This window comes from Bubalus kerabau, chromosome 6, assembly GCF_029407905.1.
Source record: "Bubalus kerabau isolate K-KA32 ecotype Philippines breed swamp buffalo chromosome 6, PCC_UOA_SB_1v2, whole genome shotgun sequence".
Taxonomy (NCBI): Eukaryota; Metazoa; Chordata; class Mammalia; order Artiodactyla; family Bovidae; genus Bubalus; species Bubalus kerabau.
The window spans coordinates 20,401,732-20,416,676 of record NC_073629.1 but is presented as its reverse complement, the minus strand read 5'-3'; the positions used below and the strand labels follow the sequence as shown (position 1 = coordinate 20,416,676).

At 42.6% G+C, this 14,945-nt stretch overlaps 1 protein-coding gene and 1 pseudogene across 5 annotated transcripts in view; one reads left to right on the top strand and one right to left on the bottom strand.

Annotated features, from left to right (window-relative positions):
- Nucleotides 1-1,617: 1,617 nt before the first annotated feature.
- LOC129654751 (ubiquitin-conjugating enzyme E2 D3-like) lies at nucleotides 1,618-11,163 on the bottom strand (annotated as a pseudogene).
- A 117-nt stretch (nucleotides 11,164-11,280) lies between these two features.
- Nucleotides 11,281-14,945, top strand: part of PIP5K1A (phosphatidylinositol-4-phosphate 5-kinase type 1 alpha) — a 39,377-nt gene continuing 35,712 nt past the window's right edge. Inside the window, exons 1-2 of one of the 5 annotated variants that reach the window (XM_055584327.1) lie at nucleotides 11,281-11,362; nucleotides 11,451-11,851. In XM_055584327.1, coding sequence (XP_055440302.1) covers nucleotides 11,770-11,851 — 82 coding nt within the window. In that variant the 5' untranslated portion in view covers nucleotides 11,281-11,362; nucleotides 11,451-11,769. The other 4 variants (XM_055584332.1, XM_055584329.1, XM_055584331.1 and 1 more) reach the window with 4 other exon arrangements.

Genomic DNA, 14,945 nt, shown 5'->3' with positions numbered 1-14,945 from the left:
TTGACCCATTATTACTCCCATGTTATGGTCTTTTCAGCTGTCAAGCGTACAAGGTGAAGAAAAAATTTAGTTAGATGGGGGTTGCATCTGGAAAACAAATTCCTTAAACTCCACATACACATTTCAAAACTGCTGGGTCCCAAGTCCATCTATGAACCCCCAGGCTGCCAGTATCATGTGCAGCATACTAAAGCTATACTATCTGAATAGCTTATTCATTCTGCATAAATCAGGTCAATCAAAATGTCAACCTGTAACAGACAGCGCACTTTTAACTGAACATGCAAAATATTCACTCTCTTGAACTTTACATCATCATTTGATGTCAAACAATGAGGCAAATCCCAACAGTATATACAAAAAACAGCTTTGCATTTACAAAAGATTGTTTCCCATACTAATTAATCTGGACAGCTAAATGCTCAAAATTCTCCAAGCCAGGCTTCAGCAATACATGAACCATGAACTTCCAGATGTTCAAGCTGGTTTTAGAAAAGGCAGAGGATCCAGAGATCAAATGGCCAACATCCACTGGATCATCAAAAAAGCAGGAGAGTTCCAGAAAAGCATCTATTTCTGCTTTATTGACTATGCCAAAGCCTTTAACTGTGTGGATCACAATAAACTGTGGAAAATTCTGAAAGAGATGGGAATACCAGACCACCTGACCTGTCTCTTGAGAAACCTGTATGCAGGTCAGGAAGCAACAGTTAGAACTGGACATGGAACAACAGACTGGTTCTAAACAGGAAAAGGAGTACATCAAGGCTGTATATTGTCACCCTGCTTATTTAACTTATATGCAGAGTATATCATGAGAAATGCTGGGCTGGAGGAAGCACAAGCTGGAATCAAAATTTCCAGGAGATATATCAATAACCTCAGATATGCAGCTGACACCACTCTTATGGCAGAATGTGAAGAACAGCTAAAGAGCCTCGTGAAAGAGGAGAGTGAAAAAGTTGGCTTAAAGCTCAACATTCAGAAAACTAAGATCATAGCATCTGGTCCCATCACTTCATGGCAACTAAATGGGGAAACAGTGGAAACAGTGGCTGACCTTTTATTTTTGGGGGCTCCAAAATCACTGCAGATGGAGACTGCAGCCATGAAATTAAAAGACACTTACTCCTTGGAAGGAAAGTTATGACCAACCTAGACAGCATATTAAAAAGCAGAGACATTACTTTGTCAACAGAGGTCCATCTAGTCAAGGCTATGGTTTTTCCAGTAGTCATGTATGCATGTGAGAGTTGGACTATAAAGACAGCTGAGCGCCGAAGAATTGATGCTTTTGAACTGTGGTGTTGGAGAAGACTCTTGAGAGTCCCTTGGCCTGCAAGGAGATCCAACCAGTCCATCCTAAAGATCAGTCCTGGGTGTTTGTTGGAGGGACTGATGTTGAAGCTGAAGCTCCAGTACTTTGGCCACCTGATGCGAAGACTGGCTCATTTGAAAAGACCCTGATGCTGGGAAAGATTGAGGGCAGGAGGAGAAGGGGACGACAGAGGATGAGATGGTTGGGTGGCATCACTGACTCAATGGACATGGGTTTGGGTAGACTCCAGCAGTTGGTGATGGACAGGGAGGCCTGGTGTGCTGCAGTTCATGGGGTAGCAAAGACTCAGACATGACTGAGTGACTGAACTGAACTACACTCATTGGTTTATGCAACTTTATTGAAAAAAATAAATCAATTACTAGCAGAGCTATTAGTTGATCACTTATCCATTGACAACTTGCACCATTTATTCAGTGCTATATTAAACAGTGTATTGGAAGACAGATTAACTCCAAGTTAGAGCTCCAAGCCTCCTAACAATTTAAATGAAAATTTAAAAATGTTTGAGACCGTATTTTTTAATACAAAGTGTGTTTGACTTCCTATTTCCATTCTCTGTAGAACAAGAACAGGTCATTCCTTTATTGACATGCATAAAATACATCACATTTTCTGTTCTGCTGATGCTATAAATTCAATAAATTCTCCAGCCACATCAGTTATGAGCATAAAGTATATCATGTAACCTCAAATCTCTAACAGTGGAATGCTTAAACAAGGATGGATGCTGCTAGAATAATGCTGCTTCCTTTGATGTGACAACTCAGCATCCATCTCCCTCCCTCTCAAGATGATTCTTCAGCATGTTAGAGCAGTGAGGAAAGGTTTTAGTCTCATAGCCAAGTTAGAGTGAACACATTGGCCACATATTACACATACTACATTTTTTAAAAAATTCTGAATCTTGCACAACTATTCTCTTATAACTACTTTACAGTTTCTAAAAGCAGTTGTTGTCCAAAGCTGGAAGAACTTAAGTCTTCTCAGATGAGCATGTGAATGGAGGGAGGTAAACAAAAAACATGAGGTCTGATACGGGAGCAGTCCGGTAAGAAAATCAGAAAAGCAACACTGATTTAAAGTTTATCCCAGCTATAATACAGGTTATTCTGTCTTTAAGGTAGAATCACATGGTATACTTCTGAGTCCATTCCCGAGATATTCTGTTGTACTTATCTCTGTCTGTTTTATAGATCCATGCAGTCTCGGGCACTAAGGGGTCACCTGGGTTTGGATCACATAGCAGTGAACAAATGGATAAAAGAACTTTAGAAAGTTAAAGCAGGAGACCACTGTGATCTTAGAATATTGAGACAAATGCTGCCATTACTGTTAATATTTGGATCATAAATTCTTATTGTAAATACAACCTTAGGTGGTTTGAAGGGGTAGTCTGTAGGAAAATAAATTATCAAAAAGAACACACCATCTTGATATGGGCTGTTATTAGGTCCCATAATTGTGACTTGCCAATGAAACATATCATCCCCCAACTGGACTTGCAGAACATTGTGCTGGAGGGTCACGGGCCAAATCACTTAGTTCCTTATTAGTGTGTTTCAGCACCATAGTCTGTGCTTTTTGTCTGGCTCCTCACTATCTTGATGTGTGCTGGAAGGTCCAGCCAAAACTCTTGATTATCCCAGTGACTGGGAAGGATTGTCTATTTATCTCACATCAGCTCTGCCAGACACAGGCGCTTGGTATCGAGGAGGTGGATCTCGCGAGAACCTCGAGGCTGGTTTCTTCAGCACTCAGCCTTCTTTACGGTCCAACTCTCACGTCCATACATGACTAGTGAAAAAAAACATAGCTTTGACTAGACAGATCTTTGTCGGCAAAGTGATGTCTCTGTTTTTTAATATTGTCTAGGTTTAGCACAATTGCACTCATCTCACACGCTAGTAAAGTAATGCTCGAAATTCTCCAAGCCAGGCTTCAGCAATATGTGAACCGTGAACTTCCTGATGGTCAAGCTGGTTTTAGAAAAGGCAGAGGAACCAGAGATCAAATTGCCAACATCCGCTGGGTCATGGAAAAAGCAAGAGAGTTCCAGAAAAACATCTATTTCTGCTTTATTGACTATGCCAAAGCCTTTGACTGTGTGGATCACAATAAACTGTGGAAAATTCTGAAAGAGATGGGAATACCAGACCACCTGATCTGCCTCTTGAGAAATCTGTATGCAGGTCAGGAAGCAACAGTTAGAATTGGACATGGAACAACAGACTGGTTCCAAATAGGAAAAGGAGTATGTCAAGGCTGTATATTGTCACCCTGCTTATTTAACTTATATGCAGAATACATCATGAGAAACGCTGGACTGGAAGAAACACAAGCTGGAATCAAGATTGCTGGGAGAAATATCAACAACCTCAGATATGCAGATGACAGCACCCTTATGGCAGAAAGTGAAGAGGAACTCAAAAGCCTCTTGATGAAAGTGAAAGTGGAGAGTGAAAAAGTTGGCTTAAAGCTCAACATTCAGAAAACGAAGATCATGGCATCCGGTCCCATCACTTCATGGCAAATAGATGCAGAAACAGTGGAAACAGTGTCAGACTTTATTTTTTGGGGTTCCAAAATGACTGCAGATGGTGACTGCAGCCATGAAATTAAAAGACGCTTACTCCTTGGAAGGAAAGTTATGACCAACCTAGATAGCATATTCAAAAGCAGAGACATTACTTTGCCAATAAAGGTCCATCTAGTCAAGGCTATGGTTTTTCCTGTGGTCATGTATGGATGTGAGAGTTGGACTGTGAAGAAGGCTGAGCACCGAAGAATTGATGCTTTTGAACCGTGGTGCTGGAGAAGACTCTTGAGAGTCCCTTGGCCTGCAAGGAGATCCAACCAGTCCATTCTGAAGGAGATCAGCCCTGGGATTTCTTTGGAAGGAATGATGCTAAAGCTGAAACTCCAGTACTTTGGCCACCTGATGTGAAGAGTTGACTCACTGGAAAAGACTCTGATGCTGGGAGGGATTGGGGGCAGGAGGTGAAGAGGATGACAGAGGATGAGATGGCTGGATGGCATCACTGACTCGATGGACGTGAGTCTGGGTGAACTCTGGGAGTTGGTGATGGACAGGGAGGCCTGGTGTGCTGCAATTCATGGGGTCGCGAAGAGTCGGACACGACTGAGGGACTGAACTGAACTGACCTGAGCATAGCTTTTCTTCCAAGGAACAAGCATCTTTTAATTTCATGGCTGCAGTCACCAGCCACAGTGATTTTGGAGCCCAAGAAAATAGTCTGTTACTGCTTCTCTAACAGAGCAGGATGAGCACAGCCCTTAGGAGGTAGAATTGCTGTGTCTCATTACTCTGCACCTTGCAGGCAACAGGTCCTGTTCAGCTATTGGTCAGCGCTGCAGTGGGTCCTGCCCACTGGTAACTGTCAACAGGGGACCATTAGGGAAACGATTCAGTCAACAATCCATGGGGTGGTGATCATGAGATGGAGAGTGAGATAAAAGGCAGATGCAGGCCTTCTCCTGGAGGCCCCCCAGCTTACCCAGCCTTGGGCCAGCAGGTGAGCTGGAGGACCCAGGGAGCAGACTAGGGAGCCCAGGGACTATGTCCTGCAGGGCTCCAGAGCCCTCACTAAGGCCCTCCACTAGCTGGGGCCCAGACTTGAGAAGCAGTGAACCTCTTCCCCATCTCTGTCTCTGTGACCCACTAGCAGTGGCCGTCTGTATGAGTCACAGTCTGTGAGATCTGGTCTCCCCATTTGGATGGTCTGAGGAGATTGAGGGCCACTTGGGTTGGATGCCTGGCTCCCTCAGGGATGACAGCTGGGCAGGATATGGGAACCTGGCCCCGAAGGAGCTGCCAACTGAGATCTGCCTCCTCTTAGCCAGGACTGGGATCTTGGAGGGTAAAAGTTGTGCCTTGGGACTTTGCCCTTTCTGGTCAAGACAGAGAATAATATTCATCTGGTAGAGATTTTCAGGAACATCATTATCTGACCATGACCTGACCTTGAGAACAAAGGATCTGACACCCAGAAGTCTATAACAACTAACCATGCCGATCCCTCACCTTTTCCTTTTAAAGGGACTTGCTGACAGCTTTCAGCAATTTGGGGGTTCTAGGATATGAGCCACCCATCTTCTTGTATGAATCTGTAGTAAACCTTTCTCTCTTCCAAACTCTTATGTTTAGTATTTATGGGCCTCACTGTGCATCGGGTGCATGGACTTGCGATTTCGGTAACACTTCCACTTTTCCCTCTTCTACTTGCCATAAAGTGATGGGACTGGATGCCATGATTTTTGTTTTTTTAATGTTGAGTTTTAAGCCAGCTTTTTACTCTTCTCTTTCACCCTCAGCAAGAGGCTCTTTAGTTTCTCTTCAGTTTCTGTCATTTAGAGTAGTATCATCTGCATATCTAAGTTTGCTGATATTTCTCCTGGCAGTCTTGATTCCAGCTTGTGATTCATCCAGCCTGGCATTTTGCATGATGTACTCTGCATATAAGTTAAATAGGCAGGGTGACAATATACAGCCTTGATATACTCCTTTCTCAATTTTGAACCAGTCTGTTGTTCCATGTCCAGTTCTAACTGTTGCTTCTTAACCTGCATACAAGTTTCTCAGGAGACAGGTAAGGTGGTCTGGTATTTCCATCTCTTTAAGAATTTTCCACAGTTTGTTGTGATCCACACAAAGGCTTTAGTATAGTCAGTGAAGCAGAAGTAGATGTTTTTCTGGAATTCCCTTGCTTTCTCTATGATCCAGTGAATATTGGCAATTTGATCTCTGGTTCCTCTGCCTTTTCTAAACCCAGCTTATAGCTTTTACATCTGGAAGTTCTTGGTTCATACTGCTGAAGCCTAATTTTAAGGATTTTGACCATGCTTTACTAGTATGTGAAATGAAAGCAATTGCATGGAAGTTTGAAAATTCTTTGGCATTGCCCTTCTTTGGGATTGGAATGAAAACTGACCTTTTCCAGTTCTGTGGCCACTGCTGAGTTTTTCAAGTTTGTGGACATAGTGAGTGCAGCATTTTCACAGCATCATCTTTTAGGATTTGAAATAGCTCAGTTGGAATTCCATCAACTCCACTAGCTTTGTTCATAGTAATGCTTCCTAAGTAATACTTTTGAATTGTGGCGCTGGAGAAGACTCTTGAGAGCCCCCTTGGACAGAAAGGAGATCAAACTAGTCAATCCTAAAGGAAATCAACCCAGAATATTCATTGGAAGGACTGATGCTAAAGCTGAAGCTCCAGTACTTTGACCACCTGAAGAGCTGATTCACTGGAAAAGACCCTGATGCTGGGAAAAACTGAGGGCAGGAGGAGAAGGGGGTGACAGAGGATGGGATGGTTGGATGGCATCACCACTCAATGGACATGAATTTGAGCAAACTCTGGGAGATAGTAAAGGACAGGCATGCTGTAGTCCATGGATTGCAAAGAGTTGGAAACAACTTAGTGACTGAAGAAAAACAACAGTGCTTCCTAAGGCCCACTTGACTTTGCACTCCAGGATGTCTGACTCTAGGTGAATGACCACACCATTGTAGTTATCCAGGTCATTAAGACCATTTTTTTTTTAATGTGGACATTTACTACTTAAATCAACTCGTTTGATAAAAAAACATTATATTTTAAGATAATACAAATACATATTAAACTAATTATAAATTGTGATTCTTTTGAGTGCAAACGAGTGGTTACCCAAAGAAGAAATAAAACCTCCTTGTGTGCTCAGTCGCTAAGTTGTGTTCGACTCTTTGTGACCCTACAGACTGAAGCCTGCCAGCTTCTCTGCTGGGGATTTTCCAGGCTAGAATACTGGAGTGGGTTGCCATTTCCTTCTCCAAAGACTTTTTCTGTATAGTTCTGTGTATTCTTGCCACCTCTTCCTAATCTCTTCTACCTTTGTTAGGTCCTTACCATTTCTATCCTTTATTGTGCCCAACCTTACATGAAATGTTCCCCTGATATCTCCAATTTTCTTGAAGAGCTCTGTAGTCTTTGCCATTCTATTGTTTTCCTCTATTTCTTTGAATTGGTCACTTAAGAAGGCCTTCTTATCTGGCCTTGCTATTCTCTGGAATTCTGCATTTAGTTGGGTATATCTTTACTCTTTTCCCTTGCTTTTTGCTTCTCTCCTTTTTTCAGCTATTTGTAAAGCCTCCTCAGACAACCACTTTGCCTTCTTGCATTTCTTTTTCTTTGGGATGGTTTTGGTCACTGCCTCCTGTACAGTGTTGGTGCAACTGTTTATCACATTTGGCCGTTAATCAAAAGGTTGGTGGTTTGAGCACACCCAGGGACGACTGTCCTTGAGGCCTTTTTAAGAAACATTTCTCAAAACCCAGATTTTGTCACTCTTCCACTCAAAACTGTCGAATGACTCCCTGTTGACTGTAGGATAAAGTCCAAAATCCTTGTGGCAGAATAGTAGTGTGATTACTTTAGAGTCAGCCAAACGTGAGTTTGCATTTGAGCTTAAATTCTAGCCATATGACTTTGTACAAGTTACTTTACCTCACAGAATTTTAGTTTTCTTATCTGTAAAGTGGGAGTGATAGGTATTAACCTAAGTATTAATCTACCCTTTAAGGTGGTTGAGAAGATTAAGAAATGTAATCCTTATAAACTGCTTAGCACAGTATTTAGTAAGCACATAGATGTTTAGTAAGTAATAATTATTAACACAGTCATATCCTTCATAATTTAGCCTCTCCCTGCTTTTCATGGCCTCAACTCCTGCCACATCAACCTATTCTAGCATCATTTCCCTGACACCAATTCTCTGTAGTGCCTCTATGCTTTTCTTCTCCTTAAAAATCTCTTTCTTGTCTATCTGACAAAATTCCAATTCTATAATACAGTGACGTCTTCTCACATACCCTTCCTCTCTTCCCAAAGTTTCTAGAACCATTGAGATCATGCCTCCTAGAACTTCGGGAATAGTTCCAATCTCAAATAGTTTGTGGTGTCATCAAGAATGTATCGAAATAAACCCATTTGCATTGACATGGATGGCCCTAGAGACTGTCATACAGAGTAAACTGTGTCAGAAAGAGAAAGACAAATATTGTATATTGTTTATATGTGGAATCTAGAAAAATCATACAGATGAACTTATTTGCAAAGCAGAAATTGAGTCAAAGATATAGAAAACAAACTTACAGTTATCATAAGGATAAGGAGGATGTGTGATGAATTGGGAGATTGGGACTGACATAGATACACTATTATACACAAAATGGGGGTTCCCAGGTGGCACAAGTGGTAAAGAGCCTGCCTGCTTGATGCAGGAAATGTGAGACTTGGGTTTGATCCTTTGGTTGGGAAGATTGCCTGGAGGAGGGCATGGCAACCCACTCCAGTATTGTTGCTTAGAGAATTCCATGGACAGAGGAGCCTGGCAAACTACGGGCCATGGAGCCGCAAAGAGTGGGACATGAATGAAGAGACTTAGCATGCATACATAAAATAGGTAACTAATGAGAACTTACTGTGTAGCACAGGGAACTCTACTCAATGCTCTTTGATGGCCTAAATGAGAAAGAAATCTAAAAAAGAGTTGATATATGTGTATCATTTTGCTGTACAGCAGAACTAACACACCATTGTAAAGCAACTATACTCCAATAGAAATTAGTTAAAAAAAAGAATGCATCAACTTCTCTTCCCCATTTTTATTCTGAAAATATGGTTTTCAAAACACAGCATTTGTGCATACTTTATGATGGCACCTATTATGTTTTAATGATTTCTGTGTCTGTCTCTCATTAGTCTGTGATCTTTTTGCAGGCAGAGACTTTATCATCTGTGTATGCCAGAATTTCCCATAGTTGAGGACATAGCTAATTCCATGAATTAATTAATGACTAATTGAGTGAATAAGGTATCATTGTCTTATTTTGCCTCTGTGTTGAACTAACCACTCCATTTTGACCTGAGGTACTGTTCTAAGGCATGAATGTCATGTTAGTAAGGCTGTGTGTGTCTTTGTGTGTGTCTGTGCATACACTTTGTCCTTCAAGTTCGTATGTGGGGCCCTATTTTGAGATCACCAGATTGCCCCCCTCTTTCCAAAGTGTATATTGGTAAACTCCCTTTTCCATTTCCTCGGGGGCACCAGGCCAATGTGTCCTGCTTTGCTCCTGTTTCCACACACTGCCACATCACTAGAGTATTGCTATGCAAGGAATGTTAATGGGGAAGAGTGGCTCTGTGACTCAGAGGCCAGCCCAGGGATTAAGCTGTAGTGGAGGGAAAGACAAGGTTTGGGGGAGAATACAAAAAACACTGTTGGCTTTATGCCTAGTGGCTCAGATGGATTGTTGGCTTTATGCCTGGTGGCTCAGATGGTAAAGAATCCGCCTGCAATGAAGGAGACCTGGGTTCTATCCCTGGGTTGGGAAGATTCCCTGGAGAAGGAAATGGCAACCCACTCCAGTATTCTTGCCTGGAGAATCCCATGGGCAGAGGAGTCTGGCAGGCTACAGTCCATGAGGTTGCATAGAGTCAGACGTGACTGAGTGACTAAGCACACATGTAGAAAACACTGTTAACTCCACTTTTTGATTTTTGCCTTCATCCATTCATATATTCAGTAGACATGTATTGGGCACCTACTCTGTGCCAGGCACTATTCTAGACGTCTGAGATATAAAAATGGATAAGAGGTCATCTTTGCCCTGATATGTTCAATCTTTGAGGAAGAACGAGTAAACAGACTGACGTAATACAAGATGGTAGGAGTAATAGTGGCTATTTTCTGGTACATAAAGGATAAACAAAGACCCCCAAAAACTACAATACAGGGTTCTCTTGTTTCAGGAAGCTTGAAATCTAATTCATAGATCAAATTCAAGGGAGGTGATCCCTCTCTTGACCTATGCCTTGGTGAGTCGTGAGTCAGGCTAAGAGGCAATCCAAGCATTTGAAGTTTGTCTACTTTCACTATAAAAAAAAAAGATGAATAACCCAGCAGGTGGCAGCAGGGAAACAATTATTTTACATCTTGATGAGGGACGAGTAGAAAGCAGAGGTAAATGCTTGGGATTATGTTCTGGACGGTCAGGTACTAGGTTCCCTTTCAAAGACCCAGAAGACATTCGGATAGAGAATAACTAAGCCCATGTTGGGGGCTGCAATACCCAGGATTTTAACCCCATTCATTTTCATTTATTCATTCCACAAATAATTATTGAGCCCTTACTATGTACAGAGTTACATCATGGGAGGAGCTGGAGATACAAGAATAAAACAGTCCTTACTCTCTGGCAGTTTAGTCTGTTCAGAGATAGGTCTTCATATTTCCTATCAAGGTTCAGAATCTCCAGGGTATTTTATTAAAACTGAGCGGGGTTAGTACGAAGATCAGACTAGAAAGGGGAATTTCTCTGAGTCTCAGTGACCTTTGGAGAGGTAACAGAGAGGCCAAGGGCTCGGATCACAGGAAGACTGTTGTTGTTTCTGATCGTCTTCCGTGGCCTTTTAGACAGGACTTCATTCGTTTATTTATCAAATATTTACTCAGCTCCATCACTGTGCCCAGCACTGCGCTTGAGGCAAAGTGTGGATCTGTTTCGAATGTCATTCAAAGGAAGGCAAGACACGCACGCTTGTTAAATAAAACAAGGCAGTAAAGTCGGAAGAATACTTGGTGGCATGTGATGTTTTGTGATACTTAACTGTTTAACGTCTTTGACTAGACACCAGCGCTTCAGTCGGGAGGTCTTCCTGGGCTCTGAATGCCAGCCCGGCATACTCTTTTCTAGAGCTCAGACTTCTCGATTTAGTCCCGTCTGAGACTCCCTTGTATTTTGACTCACCAAGCCACCGTAGACAGAGCCGCACTGTCTTCCTTCCTTGGATATGCCAAGGCGCGAGGGACCCGTGTCATGTGACCAGACTCAGCCTCCTGATTGGCTTGCCTCCTCTCAGGGCCTCCCTCCTCCCCCATTGGATGGGGTGGCCGCTGAGAAGAAAGTTGGGCGCATGCGCGATGCCAGGATTTCCTTGGCCACCGGGAGCGAAGCTGTGGGGTTGGGCGATAAACAGGCTGTGGCTAGGGAGAAGGGGGAGGGGAGTTCGCTCCGCAGGGACTTCTCATTCCCCACCTTTTTCTTTTAGGTGTGGTTTGATCCAGACGCAGTTTCCCGGCAGCCGCTTGAGCTTACTGTGTTGTGAAAGGGGAAAGTAACTCCTGCGGAAAGAGCTTAAAGTTGCTAAAACGGTGCGAGACAAGAATTGTCCCCCATGCCATCCTAATGGTTCCGCCCTGAGTTGGACCCGGAGCCGCTGCGGCGTATCTGAGAGAGGCCCCGGAGGGGGCGGGGAGGTGGCTCGCAGAACGCGGGTTCTGTGAAGATACGTGGGGAAGATTCGACTCCGAGAAGAGGAAGAGCGCGATAGAAAAAGAGACGCCGCTGAGGGGGAGGGGGCTGCCAAGATGGCGTCTGCCTCCTCTGGGCCGTCGGCGGTAGGGTTTTCATCCGCGGATTCCGGCGTCCCTCCCTGCACCTCGGCCTCAGGTAATCAGGGCGTGGCGTGGGCTGGGGGCTGATGACTGTGCGATGGCAGGAAGAGCGAGACCCAGGAAGGGCACCTGTAGCTGAGTATGTTTGAGGCGTTGCCGGTAAGGAGGACCGAGAACTAGGGTTTCATGTAGCTTTCAGAGCAAGCAGAGGGAATGTGAGGAAAGGATGGATTTGATTGAGAAAAGGGAAGCTGTCAGAAACACTGGCTGTCTTCAAGGAGACCGAGTTGAGGACTTTGAAGGAGTAGGGTCAGAAAAGGATGGAGATTGACGGTGGGAGTAGGGAGGAAAGAGAAAGGGAATCGAAGGGAGCAGAGAAAGAGTAAATAGAGGCTTAGACTCCACGTTGATTGTGGGGTTAATTGGACAAAAACGTGGAAGAGAAACCATGGGACCTAAAAGGTATGGAATCGTTATGGGATGCTTTCCAATGCTGGGGCGTTAGGGGATTGGGGATTTTGTTGGGGGTGGGAGTGAGTTATTGGAGGCTCCTGAGAGCCTCCCCCTAATGCGTCATTCCATCTCACTTCGTGCCTCCCCTCCCCCCAAAACGCGCGCGCTCGCTCGGACAGATACACCTACACGTTTTATCAAACATTCTCCTCTGGAGACTCCCATCTCTTGACTGCCCAGCTTTGGGAAGGAATGGGAAGTTTTTGAAGAGAGCCTGAGGTATGTGGAAAAGCAGGGTTTAAAAGACACTGAAAACATGGAGAAGGCGGAACGATGGAGTCTCGAATTGCAGTAGAAGTTGAGGGAGGTGATGCAGGAAATTAGGCTTGAAAAGGATAGGGTGGGGATGGTTCTAAGTGCTGTGTAGGAATATTGCATAATAGGAAGTGGACTGGAAGAATGCTTAGGCACGAAATTGGCACTTGGAGAAGGGAGCCAGGGAATCTAGCTCAAAGTAGTTAGAAACTGTTGAAGATTGAGGGAGGGCTAAGGAGCCCACAGGAAAGGCAACAGATTGCGTGTAGGAGGGGAAAATGTGTGGTGTTGGGATGTATGTTGGAGGAGGGAGTGGAGTTTGAGTCAGAAACTGTTCTAGAGCTTCCATCAGAAATGTCTGGGGTTCCACGGTGACTGTTACCTATACACTGGGAACAGGAGAGGCCGCCAGATGATGGATGCTCTACCCGAGACTTTGACACTTGCTTAATCCTGGGATTGCATCCTACTCGTTTTGAGTTGACTAAATAGAGGGTTCCACCTTTTCCTGTTCAGTTCAGGTGAACACATACTTGGTCATAAATATCTTCTTCACAAACTGGAGTTTTGTTTATGTACAGTCTATTTTTAGTTTCTTGAGAGGTGTTTTTTTGCCTTTCCTATAAAAGATTAGTGGGCCAGAACAACTCTTGTTACATTCTAAGTGTGAAGAAGGATAAAGTTAAAATGAAAGTTTTTAAATACAGTAGCTTCTTAATTTAAAACCTCTTTTTCCTCTCACCCGGTGGTGAAACAAGAATAGTTGTGTACAGTCTTTAAGCAGACTTCTTAACCATCAGGTCAGGTATTAGAAACAGCTTAATCTTAAAAGCCTTGTATTTTTGTGTTTATATCCCAGAATTTGATTCAGCCTCTATCTCACGAAAATATTGTCCACATGGACAGATTTAGGAGTAAAAATATTTCTGTCACATAGTGATGTCTTCAGGTTTTTGCTCCTACTTCAGATAGTCCTACTAGTTTTAGGTGTCACTATTTGATACTTTTGTATGTTTTTATATTTTTTGTCAGATCTAAGACTAGCAGGAGGTTATTTAGATAGTGTAAATGTTTTTTGCTGTTGTGTTTTCACCAGAAAATAGAATAATAGATTGCAGTCAATTTTACAGCTTCTTGGCTTTATTGTGTTCATATGTGAGGTCAAGATACAAAAATGGCTAAAAGTTTTTTAAAAAATGACTAAAAACAAATAGCTTTGGATTCCTTTTTTTTTTTTAACTTTTTTTTTTCACCTTCTTTCTCTGTTTCTTTGGCAAATATTGAAACTGTTGGATTAAGAAATTCAGAAAAATTCTCATAAATATTCCTGAAAGCATGGGATTATTGTGTACAGATACACCGTGTTGACTTCTTTCGCATATCTGTATGTTCACTTCTGTTTTGGCTTACTGAATTCAATAGAATATTTCATATTTCATTTCAAGGATATGTTTTTGAAGAGGATAAGGTGTTTGATTTAGATGCCAAAAAGGCTGTTGAGAATGTGTTTTGTGGTTGGAGGAGAGTGGTGCTCTGTCTGGATACTACCAGGGGAATAAAGGCATTGGCAGGAATAAATTGGTTTATGGTCTCCTAAATTGTTAAATGCTAAAAGGCTAGCTTTGTAGAAATTCAAGGTAGGAGTGTGTGTGTTTGTGTTTTAATCATTCTAAAATCAACTTATTGTCCTTGGATGTTTAGCTGAACTCACTTAAATATTGGTGAAACTGAAATCCTAAAGGTACGATTCTCTGGCAGTGTATACAAAACAAGAATGTTAGGATTCAGGGACAGATTGATGTTTTAGATAAGTCATTCATAACCTTTTAAGGTTCAAAATCTTTTGGCATTCAAATTAGAAAGGATGGGTAATTTAAAATAGTTCTTCCCTGCCAGTATTAAACCCCCGTCTATATTATTTAATCATTAAGCTGGAGCTGGTCTTTTATGCTGCTGACAGGTTAAATACAGGAGTTAAAGCAAACCATACACTCTAAGAGATGTTTGAGAGGTCTTTTCCCATTGGAGTAATTACCATGTTTGGATTAGAGGGAGGTGATTATAAATTAATGTCAATCTTACAGGAGCCATCATCATTTCCTTGTTCTTATACTTTGTTAATAAAAGGTGATGCAGTTTGCGCTCAGCTGTTCGATGTGTAAAGGAAATTTATTCCTTTTCTTCCTTTCTGTCCTAGCCTCATCATTTGGTCAGTGGTACCACTTAAAAAATAAAAGCACTGATGAGATGCTGTTGACAGTGCTGCCGTCTGCCACACTAGCGACAGTATAGAGAGCCTGTTCCCCTGTCTGCAGTTTGACTAGTTCATCAAGAATTTGAAAATAAGCCACCAAGTCTCCTTTTTACTACCAGAAAGGGAG